The sequence below is a fragment of the Dermacentor silvarum genome, chromosome 4 (assembly GCF_013339745.2).
Source record: "Dermacentor silvarum isolate Dsil-2018 chromosome 4, BIME_Dsil_1.4, whole genome shotgun sequence".
Lineage (NCBI taxonomy): Eukaryota > Metazoa > Arthropoda > Arachnida > Ixodida > Ixodidae > Dermacentor > Dermacentor silvarum.
The window spans coordinates 113,903,069-113,919,683 of NC_051157.2; the positions used below are offsets into that span (position 1 = coordinate 113,903,069).

The window sequence follows — 16,615 nt, forward strand, 5'->3', positions numbered from 1 at the left end:
CTGCAACCTTGTGCTCATTAGCAGAACACCATAGCCGCTCAGGCAGCTTTCAGCATCATAAAAACTCACGCACTACACGAATTTAGATTGCTACTGCTACCCACTGCATTTTTTATGCTCTATGCCTTTATTTGCATTCTAGTAACCCACTACCATTTCTAATGCTTTTTTGCCTTCTAAAATGCCGTAATAAATAAAGATACACCTCGCCTAAGCAGGAGTAGTATATATCGCATAATGAGTACAGTAGCCTCATCCATGAAGAACAGAGCATACAGTTGGAAAGATGAAATCAGGAGCATGCAGCAAGAGACAGCAAATGCATAAAACTGCACCAACCTTGATTTCAGGCTTTGGAGCATGCACGTCGACAGCAGGTTTTGGGGGTGACGGGTTCGGCGGAAGGCTCAGCTGCAGAGAAGCCTGGAGCAAAAGAGAAGAATAACGACGACTCCATTTAGAGATGTCACAACAGATACAAAAGTGGTAGGCACGCAATGTTCCATGTATAATGTCTAGGGGTGTGCGAATATTTGAAATTTTCAAATAACAATTTGAACAGTCACTATTAGTAAAAATACGAATATTTTTCGAATAGTTTTCCAACCTATTAAAACATCCACCGTGCTCACTCAAACATAAAACTGTAACATAAGCATGGTAAATTTCATCCCTGCGGGCATAGTAAAGGGATAAAACATGAGAATTTGCGTAGTGGAGCAGGCTACGTTGCTCAGGAAGCCAGACCTTACCAGCAAAACTACAATCATTCGCACTCTCCGAAGAGACCTGTGTATGCGAACAAACTGCTTATTTGTGTTTAATGCCCCATTTGGGCTTCTAGTAAACAAAATTTCATAACATGCAATGTAATGAAAGAAACTTGCTAATGTTAACATCGTTTTCTATTGTTTGTGAAAGTGACTGTTCATTCTCTCAAAAGCATTCAATATTAGATTCAGTTCTGGTACTATTAGATTCATATTCGATTCTGCCTTAGAAGTTACAGTTCACACACTCCTAAATATGTTGTACCTGGTATACAGTCGACTTCCATTAAGTCAACTCTGATAGGACGGACGAAACTGATAAAATTATCTGGCGGGTCAAATTAAACAAGATGCAGAAAAAAACTTCATACCACACCCCTGATTCATTTGGCAGTATTTGTCCGAGCCTAACACAACCCCAAATCAAATGCGCGGTTATTTTCTATTTGTGCAAAGTAAAAAATAACGTAGAAATGACATTGACGCTCCTAAACAAAAGTATAAATCTAATGCACACGCGATTTCTTAGCACAAAAACTGGCAAGGGTCTAAAACGTGTTGCACAATGGTGGCCGGTGTTTTAAAATCAGCTTCGCCGCAATACACTCATGTTATGCGGTAAAGCAGACAAAAGCCACAAAGGCAGTTTGGAGTCTATGACCTGACAACAGACTAAACCTGATTTTTTTTTAATGTTTAATAAAATCATGGTACATTAGGCATTTTCGCATATGCTCTTGCCGATACAGAGGCAGCACTGTAAAGCAGTGCCTTTTTCGAGCTCGAAATAAAGTTGCCATGGTGTACAGCTCTATGAGTTAACACAAGCACCTTCACACAATTGCTGAAGCATGAGAGCGACAAAACCTTGCATTATGTCTTGGGAATGAGTCCGAATATAACGCAGAGTGCTTTTATGGCTCGTGCTCACATTGAAAAGCATAATATTCATGCACATGCTGTTGAATCATGCACACTGTTGAATCGAAACTGCCAATGCAATGTTACTTCACTAAACTGCAAAGGAAATGCACTTGTCTTCAATAGAACTGAGATAGAAAAAGAAAATTTCAATATAGCTGGGACCCGTTGATACCTTCCTCGCTGTTGCATTTTTCCAGCCACTATGTTGCATTATTGCGGTCCCGACCTAAATCTCGCTGACTAACATGTATTATGTTCCCATTTGATACATCGCCATTCTGTAGTGTTCTCGCATCTTGCATTGCGTTTGAATGAGGCAGTCGCGTACATTTAGTGATGCGGAGGAAAATTTGCTCTGGCACATTGCAACAACTGACCAATATGTTGCAACAAGTGACCGCAGTTTGCAATTAGTTGCAGAAGCCAGGCACTGCACAAGCATTGGGAGCACAGAGCGTCTTTAAGCACCCCAAAAAGTGCGCATCGGTTATACCTAGTGGGAACCACCTACACCGGGCCAAATCTGCCAAGCGCAGGGCTACATTTATTTTAGGGCCTGCAAGGGTCTTATGTGCGTTGTGTAACAGCCAGTTCTATTTAGTCAGCTTCACCACCAATGAAGTCAAGTTATGTGGTGAAGCTTATGTAAAATATTGTGATGAAGCATCTCAAGAGTGGAAAGGGGCCACTGTCACAAAACATTGTACATGTCCCTTAATTATACATGCGCACAAGCTCTGTTCCCGGTCCCAGTACGAGCGCCAAGGTGTCCAATAACTGTCTAGCATCCATGCACTTGTGGTGACTTGCGCCCTTCCTCACTGTTTTTCTTTTTTTTTCGTAGTCCCCTGAAAAACATATTAACAAGGTTCTACTGTCCTTCTCTGTGGAAAGAGTGGTCACAAATGACTGACTACTGGGGCGATTTTCTTGAGCTATCACTTTGGGAGTGCCATCACTTTCGCACGATTTCACGTGACTTGGCCCCAGAGGTGACAACATATGTAGCCAATAGCATTTCTGGTGCTGTGCCAAGCTCGCTATCTTCACAATGTGCCCAGGAATGCTGCTGGCCACATAGTTGGATGCGTTCGGTGCCGAGTCACACGAGATCTGGCAAACCCCGAACCTGGTCCCGACCCTGGTGCTGAAGTTGCCTTGCAAAACCCAACATGAGCAGTTGCAAAGTGCGATTCGACAATGCAACTCACCAGATGCCACTTGAAGGGGTTGGCTATCACAGCATCACCAATGATGAGCGACAGGTCGTACTGCCCAGAGAGGTAGCCCATGTCCTTTGCCTTCTGGAACAGGTCCTAAAGGAGAGGCAGGAAAGGGCACGTCAGCAAGCAGCTGTGTCATGCATCATAAGCTACATGGACAGGTACATGACCCAACCACAAAAACTACCATACCTGCACAAACGTAACACATTTCCTCTCTATATCATGTAGCCTAAATGTGCCTGTCACTTCTGGAACTGCTAAATATTATTATGTCTGTCTTTCTTTACATTTGCAACACGCTGCACTTGACCTCCAAAAACCTGAGCTATGCAATAAAACAGCCAGTGTGTGATTCTATGGCAGCAGTTATGCCCATATACCACAGATGTAAACTGGCACAATGTGATATGAAAACAGCAGCAGGACGAGGATTCAACTTCTTTGTTAGGCTGCTCCACTCACCGGTGGCAAAGAGCAACCCAAATGGACAGAATAGGACAATGAACCAAATAAACAGCTCACAAAAGCTTGTTAATTTGGTATTTGTTCAATGCCCCATACTCTGTCATGCAGATTCTGCACTCGGCTTGCTATACAACAATGCATCCTTTGAATGACTAGATGAGACCAGAAAACTGAGATGACCAAATTCTGTGATAAAATGCGCAGCAGGACCCTTCTGAACACTAACAGTTGCAATGTCTTACATTGTGTCAAACATTCAAGTTTCTAAGTGCCATCAAATAGAGCACATGCATGCACACTCGCACACATGCACACACAAAAGCTTACAACTAAACTAAAGTCTGAAGCGCAAAAATCAAGAAGTATGTGTGTCTGTGATAGGGGAACGCCTCCAAAGAGGGTAGGTAGCACCTACCAGGTCAAAGCGGTAGACAACGCTAGTGTCTGGCTCAGCCAGGAAGACTATCTCGCGCTTGGTCTCCACATGGTAGAGGTGCACGAAGGCTTGGTGTGCCGACATGATGTCCCCATTGAAGACGTCCTTCAGTGAAAACTTCATCACCAGCTTCTGGTGGTGGTCCGCCTCCAGAACCTCGCTCATCTTGCTACGGAAAGCCACCCTGCATATACACGTAGACAGTGATCCTCACATGCCTTGGTCACAGAGGCGAGAGAAAACGTGGGGTAAACAGTATTGACCCTGCATCTTTCATTGAAATATGGAGAAGCTGGTAATAAAACAAAACAAATTACTGGTCTATATTAGCTATAGATTAGCCTTGCACTACTGTACACTGCTGCCAGCCACATCTTGACAAGCACTGCATACCCTTGTCACGGGCACTCCTACCCAGGATTCTTTATTAGTAGTTGTGCAGTGCATCAAGGGACACTGGTTAGGCTGTCCATGTCACATGCACAGTACATGACACGACACCCGACTATGCAGGTTGCGAAACAAAATGCATATTCTGGTATGTGATGTGTTGAGTAACAACACTAAGTATCAACAGCACAACACAACCATGTACAACATCCCCGTGTCCCGTGTGCTGCACTCCATTCCTTTTTAATGCTATAAAGCAACGCAAGGGCAATTAGTGTGGTGATGTCAAGGATGTCTCGAGACATATGCACAAACTTAGGTCTGAGGCTGCCACCGCTAAGCAAAAATGTACAACGCCTAGAGGGATATGCAACACATGGTACACTACTGGTTTAGTCACAGGTTGAGGAACAAATCATTCAACAATGGCCAGCAGACAGATGCACAGTACATACAAGAAACAAAAGTACATTCAACTACTACTCACGGAGTCATTTTTGGAGCAGCTGTCTGGTCCCGGTCGGCAGTGCCAATCTCAAGTCCAACCACTTCCACATCTGTCAGCACTTTCACGCTGATCTATGAAAAGACAAATAGGGGCACTCTGCATCACTGACCCACTACTGCTAAAGCAGCTGAGCTGTTAAAAAAATTGGGAGGACAAATAGAGGTGCTCTACATTATTTAAACTACAGCCGAACCTTGTCATAGCAAAGTCGTATCCAACCCAAAAATGCCTTCATTATATCCAATACAGTCAAACCCACTTATAGCAATACAGTGGAATATCGTTGATATGATCTACACAGGAACCGGAAAATAAAGCGTATCACCCGAAAATCGTATCATCCAACGTATTATCCAACCAAATCGTATTACCGGGAAAAGAAAAAGAAACGTTTATATCCCAAAAACCGCATCATGCAGAATCGTATCAACGAGGTTCCACTGTACTGGTTTCAACAATAGTACAGTGTAGACCGCTTATAACGTAAGTCGCCGGAGTCGCGAATATCTACACTATAACCAAAGCAACAATTTTCAAGGCCCGCACATATGCAAAACATGTGCACCGAGCCGCCACGCATATGCGACAGTCGAGAAATGCGGCTAGAACGTTTGCATTCAATTTACAGTCGAATCTCGGTAATTCGAACCAAATCACGCGGCGGCGCCTCCGACCGGCATTGCTCCGGCTCCGCCATAGAGTAAAAGCTCAGGAGACTCCCCTCAATGTCGCGCATGAAAAAAAAAAAAAAAAAAAAAAGAAAAGAAAAACGGCGGGAATTTACCCTCTCTCAAATGGCGAGGTCGCCGATTCTGCGTTGCGCCGGAACATGCGTGAACGTGCCGACGTCTCAGCCACGCGTAGAAAATGCAGTGAACCACCCTACTCCTTTCCTCTTCTCCCTGCTCTTTTACTCCCGTTACCCCCACCCCGTGCAGTACTGTTGAGGTGACCTCCCAGCGAGAGACAGTTACGGTACTGCACTTTTCATATTTTAAAAGCCACTCACTACTACCCTTCTTTCTCCTTTATGCTTCCTCTACTTTCTAGTCACGAGTTGACCTTGCACGCTGCGGCTACGGTGCAGAGGGAAGCAGTGGTGCTGTCCCCGGCCGGCCAACGAAACTGCCCACGCCGGCAAACGCCCGCTTCCCGATAACGGCAGAAAACGAAACTTCGGGAAGCTGGCGCCGGGCCAGCTGGAGCGGCCCAGCAGCGGGCGCGCACGGTGACAGTCGAAAGTGAGGGAGCTACGAGGGAGGGCGAGGGGAGCCACCGAAGCGGCGGAGAGGCGAAATCCGCTTCCCTGCCACCCTCCTCCCTCACATTCCACGGTCTCCGCGTGCGCCCTTCGCCGTGCTGTGCCGGCGCCGCCCGCTCCCTGAAGTTTCGTTTACTGCCGTTATCGTGAAGCGAACGCGACAGAACACCCATACAAACTTATTTCGCGGCCCTCGCTCGCTATGCGCGAAGTGATATTTCACGACTCCCACTCAAGATTCTGGTTTCAGCCTCACTGGCTGTTAGTTCGCACCACGAGCCCTTCTCCTCCACTTCGTCTCTCTTTCTTCCTCGAGCACTCCTTGGGGCGCCCGTTTGAGGGGAGGGGAGCGTTCGCCGTCTCCGCTGACTTCCGTACTCCCAGGCAGCCGCACTGTAACCGGTATTTCGTTTCCCGCAACTGCACTATAAGCGATACGCGTATACATAGAGTGCTATAGGAAAATCAACGGGAGTCTGAAAAGACCGCACTATATCCGGTCCTGCACTATAAGCGGTTACGTTATAAGTGGTCTATACTGTATATTGGATGCAACATGAGCAGCCGCCGCACTGTTAACTGTTGTGGGTTCTATGGTAAAATAAACTGCTTACTACAATGTTCCCATGCCGCATTATTGGTTATAACAATTAAATCTGGCTACTAGGTGCCTGCGCCGAATGGAAAAGGAATACAAAATCCTGGAAAAAAAAAAAGAAAGAAAAGCGAGTTGCCGCCCCTGTCCCCATGCTGCACACGCAGCGCGTTCTCGCCGCATCACCAACCTCGCATGCCTCTCTTCCGTCTCCCTTCCACCCCTCCGAAACATGAGTTGACATCACCAATGGGCGCCCGTAAAGGTGGCCCTCAGCGCTGTTAGCAAGTGTGTTCCCCCTGCCCAGGTATGTCCACTACTGGTAAGAATCTTAGCCAGCAAAACTACACTTTTGTTTTGAATCTAGAGTCGACATTGAAACAACTTCTTTGGTGAACAGCTGTTGCTGAAGTGAGGCATTATGATGAATGTAATATTGCATGAAAGTGAAATGACTGCCAAATACATCACTAGAGAACGCGGCCTCTGTATGCACAGTATGGTCAACTGGTAAAGAAAACAACTAACCAGTTATAAAGTCAACATAAATTGAACATTTTCTTGCCTTTGCTGGAAGCAAGTAGCTGATATAATCACTTGGACGAACGCTTATAAATACAGAATTATTCCGTGGGCCTTTACGCCATACCTTGTGTTGATCAATAGCAGAAAAAGACAGTTTCCTTTAAAGGGGTCCTGAACCACCCCTCCGGCTTGGTGAAAAAACACAGCACGCGGATAGCATATGCTGCTGTGAGCATCTCAGCCAAATTTTGCAATTCGAGGCGCATGGAGCTTGTAATTGGAGCGTGAAATCATCTTTTCCTCATACTCTTTTTTTAACATAAGCCTTCTCCTCACTCTTTTCGGGCAGCCATATTTTGTCATATGGCAGATTCCTACATGTGGCTGCTATTGGCCAATAGCTGACATCAATCAAGAAGGCTGTTAGTGCCCTTCTTCCTACTGTTATTGTGTATGTTTACTGACGCAGTTTTACTCAATAAACACATTGAAGTGAAAATTTGCATTTTGAATTTCTATAAGAATTACGTACTTTCGCAAGTACAACTATCGCACTATCGCCGACAATTGTCTGCTAACGGTTGGCCACGCCCAGCCACATAGGACTAAAGCTTTGGCCACATTGTATATCAGTGTCATAGCCGTCATAATCTCTATTAGTTTCGAACACTCAACTAGCCTCAAAACCACGCAAAACCTATGGTCAGACCAGATGTACGCTTGCCAGCACGCGCTCACTTCTGGCTGCTCCCTGGCTAGACGCCTTGGCAGACTTCGCTTTGTATTGAGCCACTGCACAAAATGCGCAATTTGGAGGTGGCTACTATCCATTGGTCAAGCTGGTGCAGGACAAAGCCAGTCCGCACCACGTAGCACGGCCACACTGGAGCACATGAGCGCGAGTAAGCACGCCTTCCAGCCACTACAGTTGCATGTAAGTTGGACCTCGTTATAACGAAGTTGTATCTGACATGAAAATACATTCGTTATATCCGATATTCATTATAAGCATGTATTCGCTGCACATTAATATTGGCGGGAGATTTTTATGTTTACTTCGTTATATCGGTGTTCGTTATATCGAGGTTTGACTGTAGCTGCAGCTGCAGCATAGCGTAGATACCGTGGCCGCCGTGGGGTGCCGCAACGAGCGCGTGCGTTGAGATCCTGCGGCTTGCTGAGGACAACAGCGGGCTCTGATTGGTATCTGTGGGTGAGGTGACTCAAGGCCCGAGTACCATCTGACGAACAGGTCAACATCTTCCCAAGTTGTACACACTCGAGGTGTGTCACCATTGTGGTCAAAGCTTGTTACGTTAGAAATCCTTTCAACGCTAGTCCGGAGTGCGGCATCCATCGCTTTGCCGATGTGCACGCTGCCGACGTACTCGCACGATTGAACATGAAGACAAAGTTTCTTCGACCCTTGGAAATTGTGTGATTGTCGCAGAGATAAGAGGAAATGTGCTACTCTTGTCACTTAATGCAAGAATAGCTGCAAGTAGCTATCTAGTACACTGTAGCACAGCAAAGGGATGAGACACTGTGAACTCAACCGTAAGCTCAGGCATAGCCTCTGAACTTGGCGCATTGTAGGTGCCAAAATCAGACATAGTGGCACTTATGTGAACATCCAAAATCAAATTTGAACAGCGCACCACAGTGACGTTCAGTAGGTGGAGTGTCGTGGGCACCACCCCTTTCTGCCGTAGCCTTTGCAGAGCAAGGCATAGAAGAAGGACTGGGAGCATTACGAAGGGGAACACAATCTATCTTTGATTGCCAATAACTCTGCTGCTGCTGAACACATCAAAGTACCTTTTGTGGCAAGGTATTTCTGACATGCCTGTTTCAATGTCAAATGCATTTCTTGACTTCGATAAAAAGTGGTTCAGGATCCCTTTAACAGTGCATGATACTGTAAAGCAAAGCAAGGAACAGTGCTCACCTCGGCATCGGTGTTTCCAACAAGGCGGTCATCAGCCTTGACAGGAACAGCATTCAAGGTGAGGTGATAAAAGCCCCGACGTGGCTTTTTCGACACAAAGTTGAACACGTACAGAGACCTGGAACACGAAAGAATCAGAGATGTTTCATTCGTACTGTCACGTACGTAGCCTCAATATGCCAAGAGGTTTTGAGAAGACTGCCAAAAAGGTTTAAAAACTGCCTGCTGCAGGTAGCCTAATTCTATTCGTTGAAGAGGATTGCTCTAACAGGCAGCTATTACATTACTGGGAAATTGAAATGCATAATTGACTAATTAACACATTTTTACAAATTCAATCTCTAACCAATTACTTATTTTACATATTGCAATTTACAAATTGTAGCCAGTGAGTCCACAAGGCATATCCAATTAAACCTACACTCCATCTCACAAGTCGTTTGCAGTGCTGCCGAAGGTACGAGGATTACACAGGCAATATCCCTGCGCGGCAGAATATAGTTTTGGGTGTCACTATCTAATTAATGGCAAGATTAGAGTTTTGTTTTTGCTTGGTACATGATATGTTAAAGCGATACGCGACATGCTAGGACCTTTGTGCATGCACATTATATAATGTGAATTCAGCAGCTGCTTAGAAGACGTCGCAGCGCGGATGAACACATCTCCAGGGGCATTTGGCCTTCCTACAGGCTAAGGAGCCCTGCAGCTTCCACAGTGTTGCAAACGACTTGCGAGATCGAGTATAATTTTAAGGCTGACACCAGTTTCAAGATATGTGCCATTAAATGTGTGGTAAAAATTCACTGTTGTGCCACTTACTTTACCAAAATGCCTTTATATGCATTGAAGCACAAAAATAACTGGAATGCAAACGCATTTCGCCACACACTTTGAGAATCAACACTTGGGCGCAGCAGCTACTTTTGTAACGGCTTACGTGTTCTCATATGTAAATTTTTGCTAAATCTCTACCAGATAGTGTGAGCATGTTTAAATTGTACACTGAAACAGCCGTAGCAAAAAAAAAAAAAAAAAAAAAAGGGTTTTACATGCCAAAACCAACATCTGATTATGAGGCACACCGTAGTGGGGGGACTCCGGATTAATTTGGACCACCTGGAGTTCTTTAATGTGCACCTAAATCTAAGTACACAGCTGCTTTCCCATGCACTAAGTGGCAAAGTGTAACTCACGGGTCCTCCTTGGCTGGGGCAAAGGGCTTCCTCTCCATCACAACTTGGCTGTCAAGCACCCGGACGGCCTTGTTCAGCACCACAGAGAGGGGACCCAGGGGTGAGCCCAGCACGTCCGTCACTTGCACGACAACTGTGGGTGATGCCTTGCTCAGGGCATTGGAGCCAGACACGCTTGTTGCCACGGGAACGTGGTACTGAAATGTGCAAGGTGCACGTGCAGGCAGCCGGTTACAAAGTGTTCAAAGTAAACAGCAATTATGAATAAGAAAACGTGGTTATCAGAGCCACATCACGCCACCACTGACTTTACTAGGCACGTTTTCAAAACTGAATTCACAATTTACCCCACCAATGATTCCTCCTGCTCCCCCCTTCCCCCTCCTACCACCACGGAGTGCCAAGTTATGAAAATGGAGAACCATGCTCTGCTCCACCAATGAAATCATCCTGGCACCGCTCCTGCCAACAAGAAAATTTAACCAACGACTTTGGTGGTTGGATCCCTTTCAACCAATGTGCTTTGCACATTTCAATTTTATGACCCCAACATTCACACCATAAAGGGTAAAACAGAAGTACGTAAATAAGAAGATAATAAACTCAAACCAGTCTGCAAGCTGCAGCACATTCACTGCAATAGCTGCAGCTTTATCAGCCTCAATGTTTGCCTTCTTAATTATATTTGCTTGCCTTCTACACAGGAAATTTGGCTGGTGAAGGACAGGTGCTGATAGCGTTCAGGTGTTTGACTAATTGCACAATAAGCAAGAGAAGTGTGCTAACATCTTTGTTCAGTTTGCATGTTCTGCATTAGATGCAGCAGCCCAACATCTTTCCCATAGTTTATGCATTTCACATTCAGCTCGCTGGGGGTCACAGACCATCACCATTAAAGGTTGTCAACATCATCAATACTGACCACATAGCAGCAATAGATCTTTCCAGTAAGAACTCCGCATGTGTCACCATAATGCGCTATGGACTGTTGTGAGACCAGGCAAGCACCGGCACTTTATACACACGTGCAACATTACTGAGAGGATATCTTCTCGCACCCCAATAGAAAGGTCTATAGCAGTGAAATGGCATGCGTAAGGCACTTAGTGGCCACGGAGACCAGAAAAATGTGAACCAAAGAAAAACAAACAGAAGTTTCCAAAATGTGACGCTCAATTACCGAGTTTGTTGCAAGGAGCTTGAGCACATCATACAAAAGGGCCGCTCCTTTGACTGGCTGGACGTTCTTGCGAGACAGCAGGTAGTTACCAAACTTGAGCACTTGCTCCTGCAGGAAGAAAAAAATGAAACGGTTGGATAGCACCTTAGGAAATCTGCAGCATGTCAGGAAGCTATCATGCTGCAATGAAAACATTCCCTCGCCTACGCTTCAAAGAATAAATGGCAGTTCCTTTGTTTGCGGGATGCGTGTGTGACAGGTGTGTTATCTGGGTATGTGATCCTGAGCGATTACTTCTGAGGTATCACTTGGACACTGTGAAAGATAACTTTTTGTCAATGCAATTTTCAGCCTGTGCAAGCGTGGTGACACCAAACGCCCACCAATACTATGGTTAGATGTATTGTGCTGGACATTGCACTACATGAAAATGAAAGTGTTGTTATATGTGATCAATCAAGAAAACGGGCATCAATGCGGCAAATTCCTGCTTCACATAGTAAACCAAGGTTTAAAAAAACGAAAATTATTTTGCTTTAAAGGTTTAAATGGTATGGGTAATACAGTGTAGACCGCTTACAACACAAGTCGCCGGAGTCGCGAATATCTGCACTATAAGCGGTATCGCACTATAACCAAAACAACTATTTTCAAGCCCTGCACGTATGCAAACATGTAGACCAAGCATGGAGACACGCTTTGTACTATCGCGCGCACATCGCGATTACGCTTTCGCCAGTGGGCTGGCGAAAACATATCGCGATGTAGCCGGTGCTCTTCAAGCTCGACAGCATTGCACCGAGTCAAAACGAAACAACTCTTTGCCACAACCGCTGCAGAAAAAACGGTGACCGCTACCGACGCGATTACGAACGGCGACATTGTGGTGCTGAAGGCACGCGCCCGACGCACGCACCGAGTCTGGACGAATTAACAACCATTCGCTGCAACACCTGGGCAGTTGAAACCACGGCCGCTATCGACGCGATCGTGGATGACGACTACGCAGTTACGAAAGCCCGCGGCCAACGCGGTGTTATGCGCGGCGGTAAATGCAAGAATACAAGCTTTAAAGACACAAATAGGCTCGAAGCGTTCCGGCGTTGCTGTCATTCACATACGATTTCAACTGATGGCTGTGGCGATGCAGACTCCGCCGCTTCGTTTCGGTTGGACGCTAGCGCCGTTCTTGCTCTTTTGCGTCGCACATTTGCGGCGCTCCTTGCTCACCGAGCTCCGAAAGTAGTCCGAATTAACCGATGTGCGGCCAAATAAGTCCGAATTAACGAGAGTTTGATTCTATTGAATATTGCATACGCCGGCCGGGAGCACGCACCTTGTTGAGACTTCGTGCTCGCTGCCGCCCTTGTTGGCGAAATTTTCGCGCGAATGCCGCATTATAACCGGTATTTCGTCTTACGCGGCTGCACTGTAAGCGGTATGCGTGTACATGGAGTTCTATGGGAGGGTAAACTGGAGTAGGAAAAGGCTGCGTTGTAGCCAGTTCTGCACTATAAACGGTTCCGTTGTAAGTGGTCTATACTGTATCCCTTTTGATATTATTATTCCTTTTGGTATTATCCCTGTAAACGTTACAACAGTGCAAAAATTATGTTTTGTTCAAGAGCAGCAAATAAACGGCTTTGGAAATAGACAGAGGCAAAACTTGAATAGTGCTTTTCTTGATAATGAGAAACAAATAAACGTCAGTTTGCTTTTCGCAAAAGTAGCTTGCAATGCTGATAAGATTGCTAATCTGTTATTAATGTCTTAAAACAAAATGCAGCTTGCAAATAGCTCTGCTAGTTGTCTCACTTACATGCATGCTAGCTTTTACCACAAAATCTTGCACCAGTGCATTGAAGTCCGCAGAATCTATGCCACATCAACTAGCAAAGCGTTTAAATAGGCACAGATGGCAATGACAGTTCTTCTTTCTGAGGTTTTACGTGCCAAAACCAGTTCTGATTATGAGGCACGCCGTAGTGGAGGGCTCCGGATTAATTTTGACCACCTGGGGTTCTTTACCGTGCACTACAACGCAAGCACATGGCCGTTTTTGCATTTCGCCTCCATCGAAATGTGGCTGCTGCGGCCGGGATTCGATCCCGCAATCTTGTGCACAGCAGCTTACCTGGCTGTGCCACCGCGGCGGGTGGCAATGACAGTAAGTATGACACTGCAACACAGCAGAACAATCGCTTAGAACTGCTGGTGTTCAACGCTAGAAATGCTTGCCTTAGTGACTGTTGGAGCCTTCTTGGCAGCTTCAGCAAGCCGGTACACACCACTCAGAATCGTAGCAGTGACACTGAGGCCTCCCTCGAACTGGATACATGAAAAGAAAGCACAAAAATTAAGCCGGAAGCCAAAGATAAGCAGGTGCACAAAGTGAAAAAATGCACAAGAGGTGCCAGTAAATCCCAGCATCAAAACATCGGCACCTAACTTTGTTCACTTTGAGTGCCTGCCAAACACCTAGCTCAAAATTTTCAGCTATTCCCTAAAATTTACTACCGCTGTGAAATCCCTTTCACTTACCCTAAAAGAAACACCCAGTATTATGGAAATAATGTTGACCCACGACTGCTGTCTTTTCTTGTGCATAAGCCACACCTTCATGTAAGTTCAGCCATGCTTCTAAAAGAATTCTGAAGCCAAAATATTGGTATGACAGGTTGCACCTTTGTACATAAAGTACCGCTTATCTAATTGTACTTGCGGTTGCCGTGATGAAACATGACCATGCATGCTTTTGTAGCTTATCACAACACATAGATATATCGAGTCATATGTAAGAACATATGCCCGGCATGCATAGACAGAACCTTGAAGATGCACACCATGACAAAATTTTGATGTGCTATACCCCCTATATACATTTCTTATGAACCACCCATTCTGACAGGAATGGAAATTTAACCAACATGCTGCTTAAGTTGAGAAACATTTTGTCGGCCTCTTGCCCCTCCAACACGATGTAATAAAGCCTGGTCTCTCCGGGACGCAACCTTATAGATAATTTTTTCCTCTGAACTGCTGCCCTGCTGCTCAGTTACCACACAAATGCAACAGCTGACAGCTTACAATAGCTCTTACACAACTATGGATGCATTATGTTGCAGCCATGTCATGAGCACAGTATACATGAAACTACAGCACACACGCTGGGCAAATTGACATGTCGATTAGATGCGTATCCACAATAAGCACGGTGTCTGGAAGGCTAACAGTGCCGACAACGCTCTAGTCTGCCATTTTATCTTGCAGCATACGGCCTTGAGGATTTCCTTTTTCTTTCTTCGGATAATTTGTGCGTCAATCAATCAATAATCTCTAAGGCCACACAATTTGCCATTTTATCTTGCAACATATGGCTTCATGAATTTCTTTCTTTTTTATACTGTTCGAGATATCATTCAATCAATCAATAAATCACTTTACACAAATCACCTTTGGAGGCCACACAAGCAGTTGTCACCATTGCCAGTGCATGTTGCAACAAGCCAATATAGTAGAGCCACTGCTTTATTCTAAGCCACACAAGTTGACATCAGCTGCTGAGGTCATACTGCTGTTCAACCTTTTCAACTGTCAATAATGCAGCCACCCATTGTTTCCGGTAATTGGGGGGGGGGGGGGGGTTGTATAAGCTGCCTAATTGCATAAACCATAAAAACAAAGATAAAACAAACTCCCACAACATCAACAGACACAGCTGCCCAGGCTACTTGATACTTCAAGTTGCTTGGGCACCTACCCCATGGAGCAGCTTTTCGTTATGAAAGTCTTTGTTGCACCATAATGAGCCTCAGAAAGGCACCCAGATGAGCCTTACATCATTACAGATTGAAATGGTCCACTTGTCAACAATAATAACTAGAGACCGGATGATACGCAACTAAAAAATTCTGCTTAAGGCGCTCATATAACAGGCACTAAAGATATCATTTAAGGCATATATAGGTGCCAAATACTATCCTTTAGATGTATAGGCACAAATAATACCTTCTGCTGTGCAAATGAAGTGAAATTATTATTTTCTAAGGAACAAAGCTAACTAAACCCTTGTTTAGTGAAATTCACTTTACTTTCTCGATAAAATGGAATGAGGCAAGTTGCGTGGGTTACAAGATTTATCTGAAATTTAATGTGGCTATACACCATGAGAAAGTTGCAAAAGCACTAACAAACAAGCACCATTTCAAGATTTTTGAGTTCCGTGCTGTGCCTTTCACTGAGTATTGGTCTGTATGAAGAAAAGGAGTGTTCAACATCCACCAAAGTTAGAGGAACATATTTGCACTTCGGAACCTTCAATAATCCAATGCCCTCTGGAATTCTAAATTGTTCGCTGGTCAGAGCCTTTGCCAGTTCTTTCAGTACCAAAAAGCCACAATTTGGTCCGAGACAGATGTTTCGAACTACCGTATAACTATCAGCAACAGGCCTAGTGGGCATGATGACGAACTTTTCCCGAATGTATTAAACGGGCTCCACATTCCACGTCAGAGTTGCGGCCGAGCATTTAAGTTTTTTGATGATGCTGATTAAAAACGTCAAGTGCAGCGCAGAAGTACAATAAGTCACCTTCAAGTGTATTGCCGCGTAGCGCAGTTTGACCCATTTTCACGGCAATGCTCTCGTCTGCTGCGAAGCTTTACACCAGAGTGTTTGTGGTAATAATCAACTTCCTTCGGCCAAGTTCTCCAGTGAGTGATAGCACAAATAAAATAAGGCTTGGACAAAACATGAAAAAAAAAAAAAGAAAGCATTTCTAGACTCTGAAAGTCTACTATAGGCACGAAAAGTGAAATAAGCATTTATAGGCACAATAAAAGTGCCACTAAAATGTTTGAGGACCTATAGTACGCACTTATATGTTAAATAGGCATGATAAGGATGGAAGGAAATAAATAGGCATTTTGCCTACAGTTCTGGTCTCTAATAACAAAATAACACACACATAACACCATAAAAAATAAGGAATTCTTTTTCCACTTTTTATTGTGAAGAATCCCAAACACAATCATAACCAAAGCAAAGCACAAATACTACAGTAAGTTAGGTTAGTTGGATTCCATTCATGACGAATCCAAAGAGCGCTAGAAATTAGAAACAGAGACGGGGACAAGATAGATGAGCGTCTGTCCTGTCATCTATGTGGTGCACATTATCTCTCACGCTTTTT

General features: G+C 44.8%; 1 protein-coding gene across 2 annotated transcripts in view; it reads right to left on the minus strand.

The window, feature by feature from the left end:
• The window catches only part of LOC119450520 (dolichyl-diphosphooligosaccharide--protein glycosyltransferase subunit 2), a 35,891-nt gene that overhangs the window by 9,635 nt on the left and 9,641 nt on the right, over window positions 1–16,615 (minus strand). For both annotated transcript variants that reach the window (XM_037714005.2, XM_049665931.1), the window contains exons 7-14: window positions 13,663–13,752; window positions 11,425–11,532; window positions 10,245–10,441; window positions 9,049–9,166; window positions 4,699–4,790; window positions 3,801–4,005; window positions 2,906–3,010; window positions 340–423 (exon numbers count right to left, since the gene is read on the minus strand). In XM_037714005.2, coding sequence (XP_037569933.1) covers window positions 340–423; window positions 2,906–3,010; window positions 3,801–4,005; window positions 4,699–4,790; window positions 9,049–9,166; window positions 10,245–10,441; window positions 11,425–11,532; window positions 13,663–13,752 — 999 coding nt within the window. The remainder of the gene's footprint in view (window positions 1–339; window positions 424–2,905; window positions 3,011–3,800; window positions 4,006–4,698; window positions 4,791–9,048; window positions 9,167–10,244; window positions 10,442–11,424; window positions 11,533–13,662; window positions 13,753–16,615) is intronic.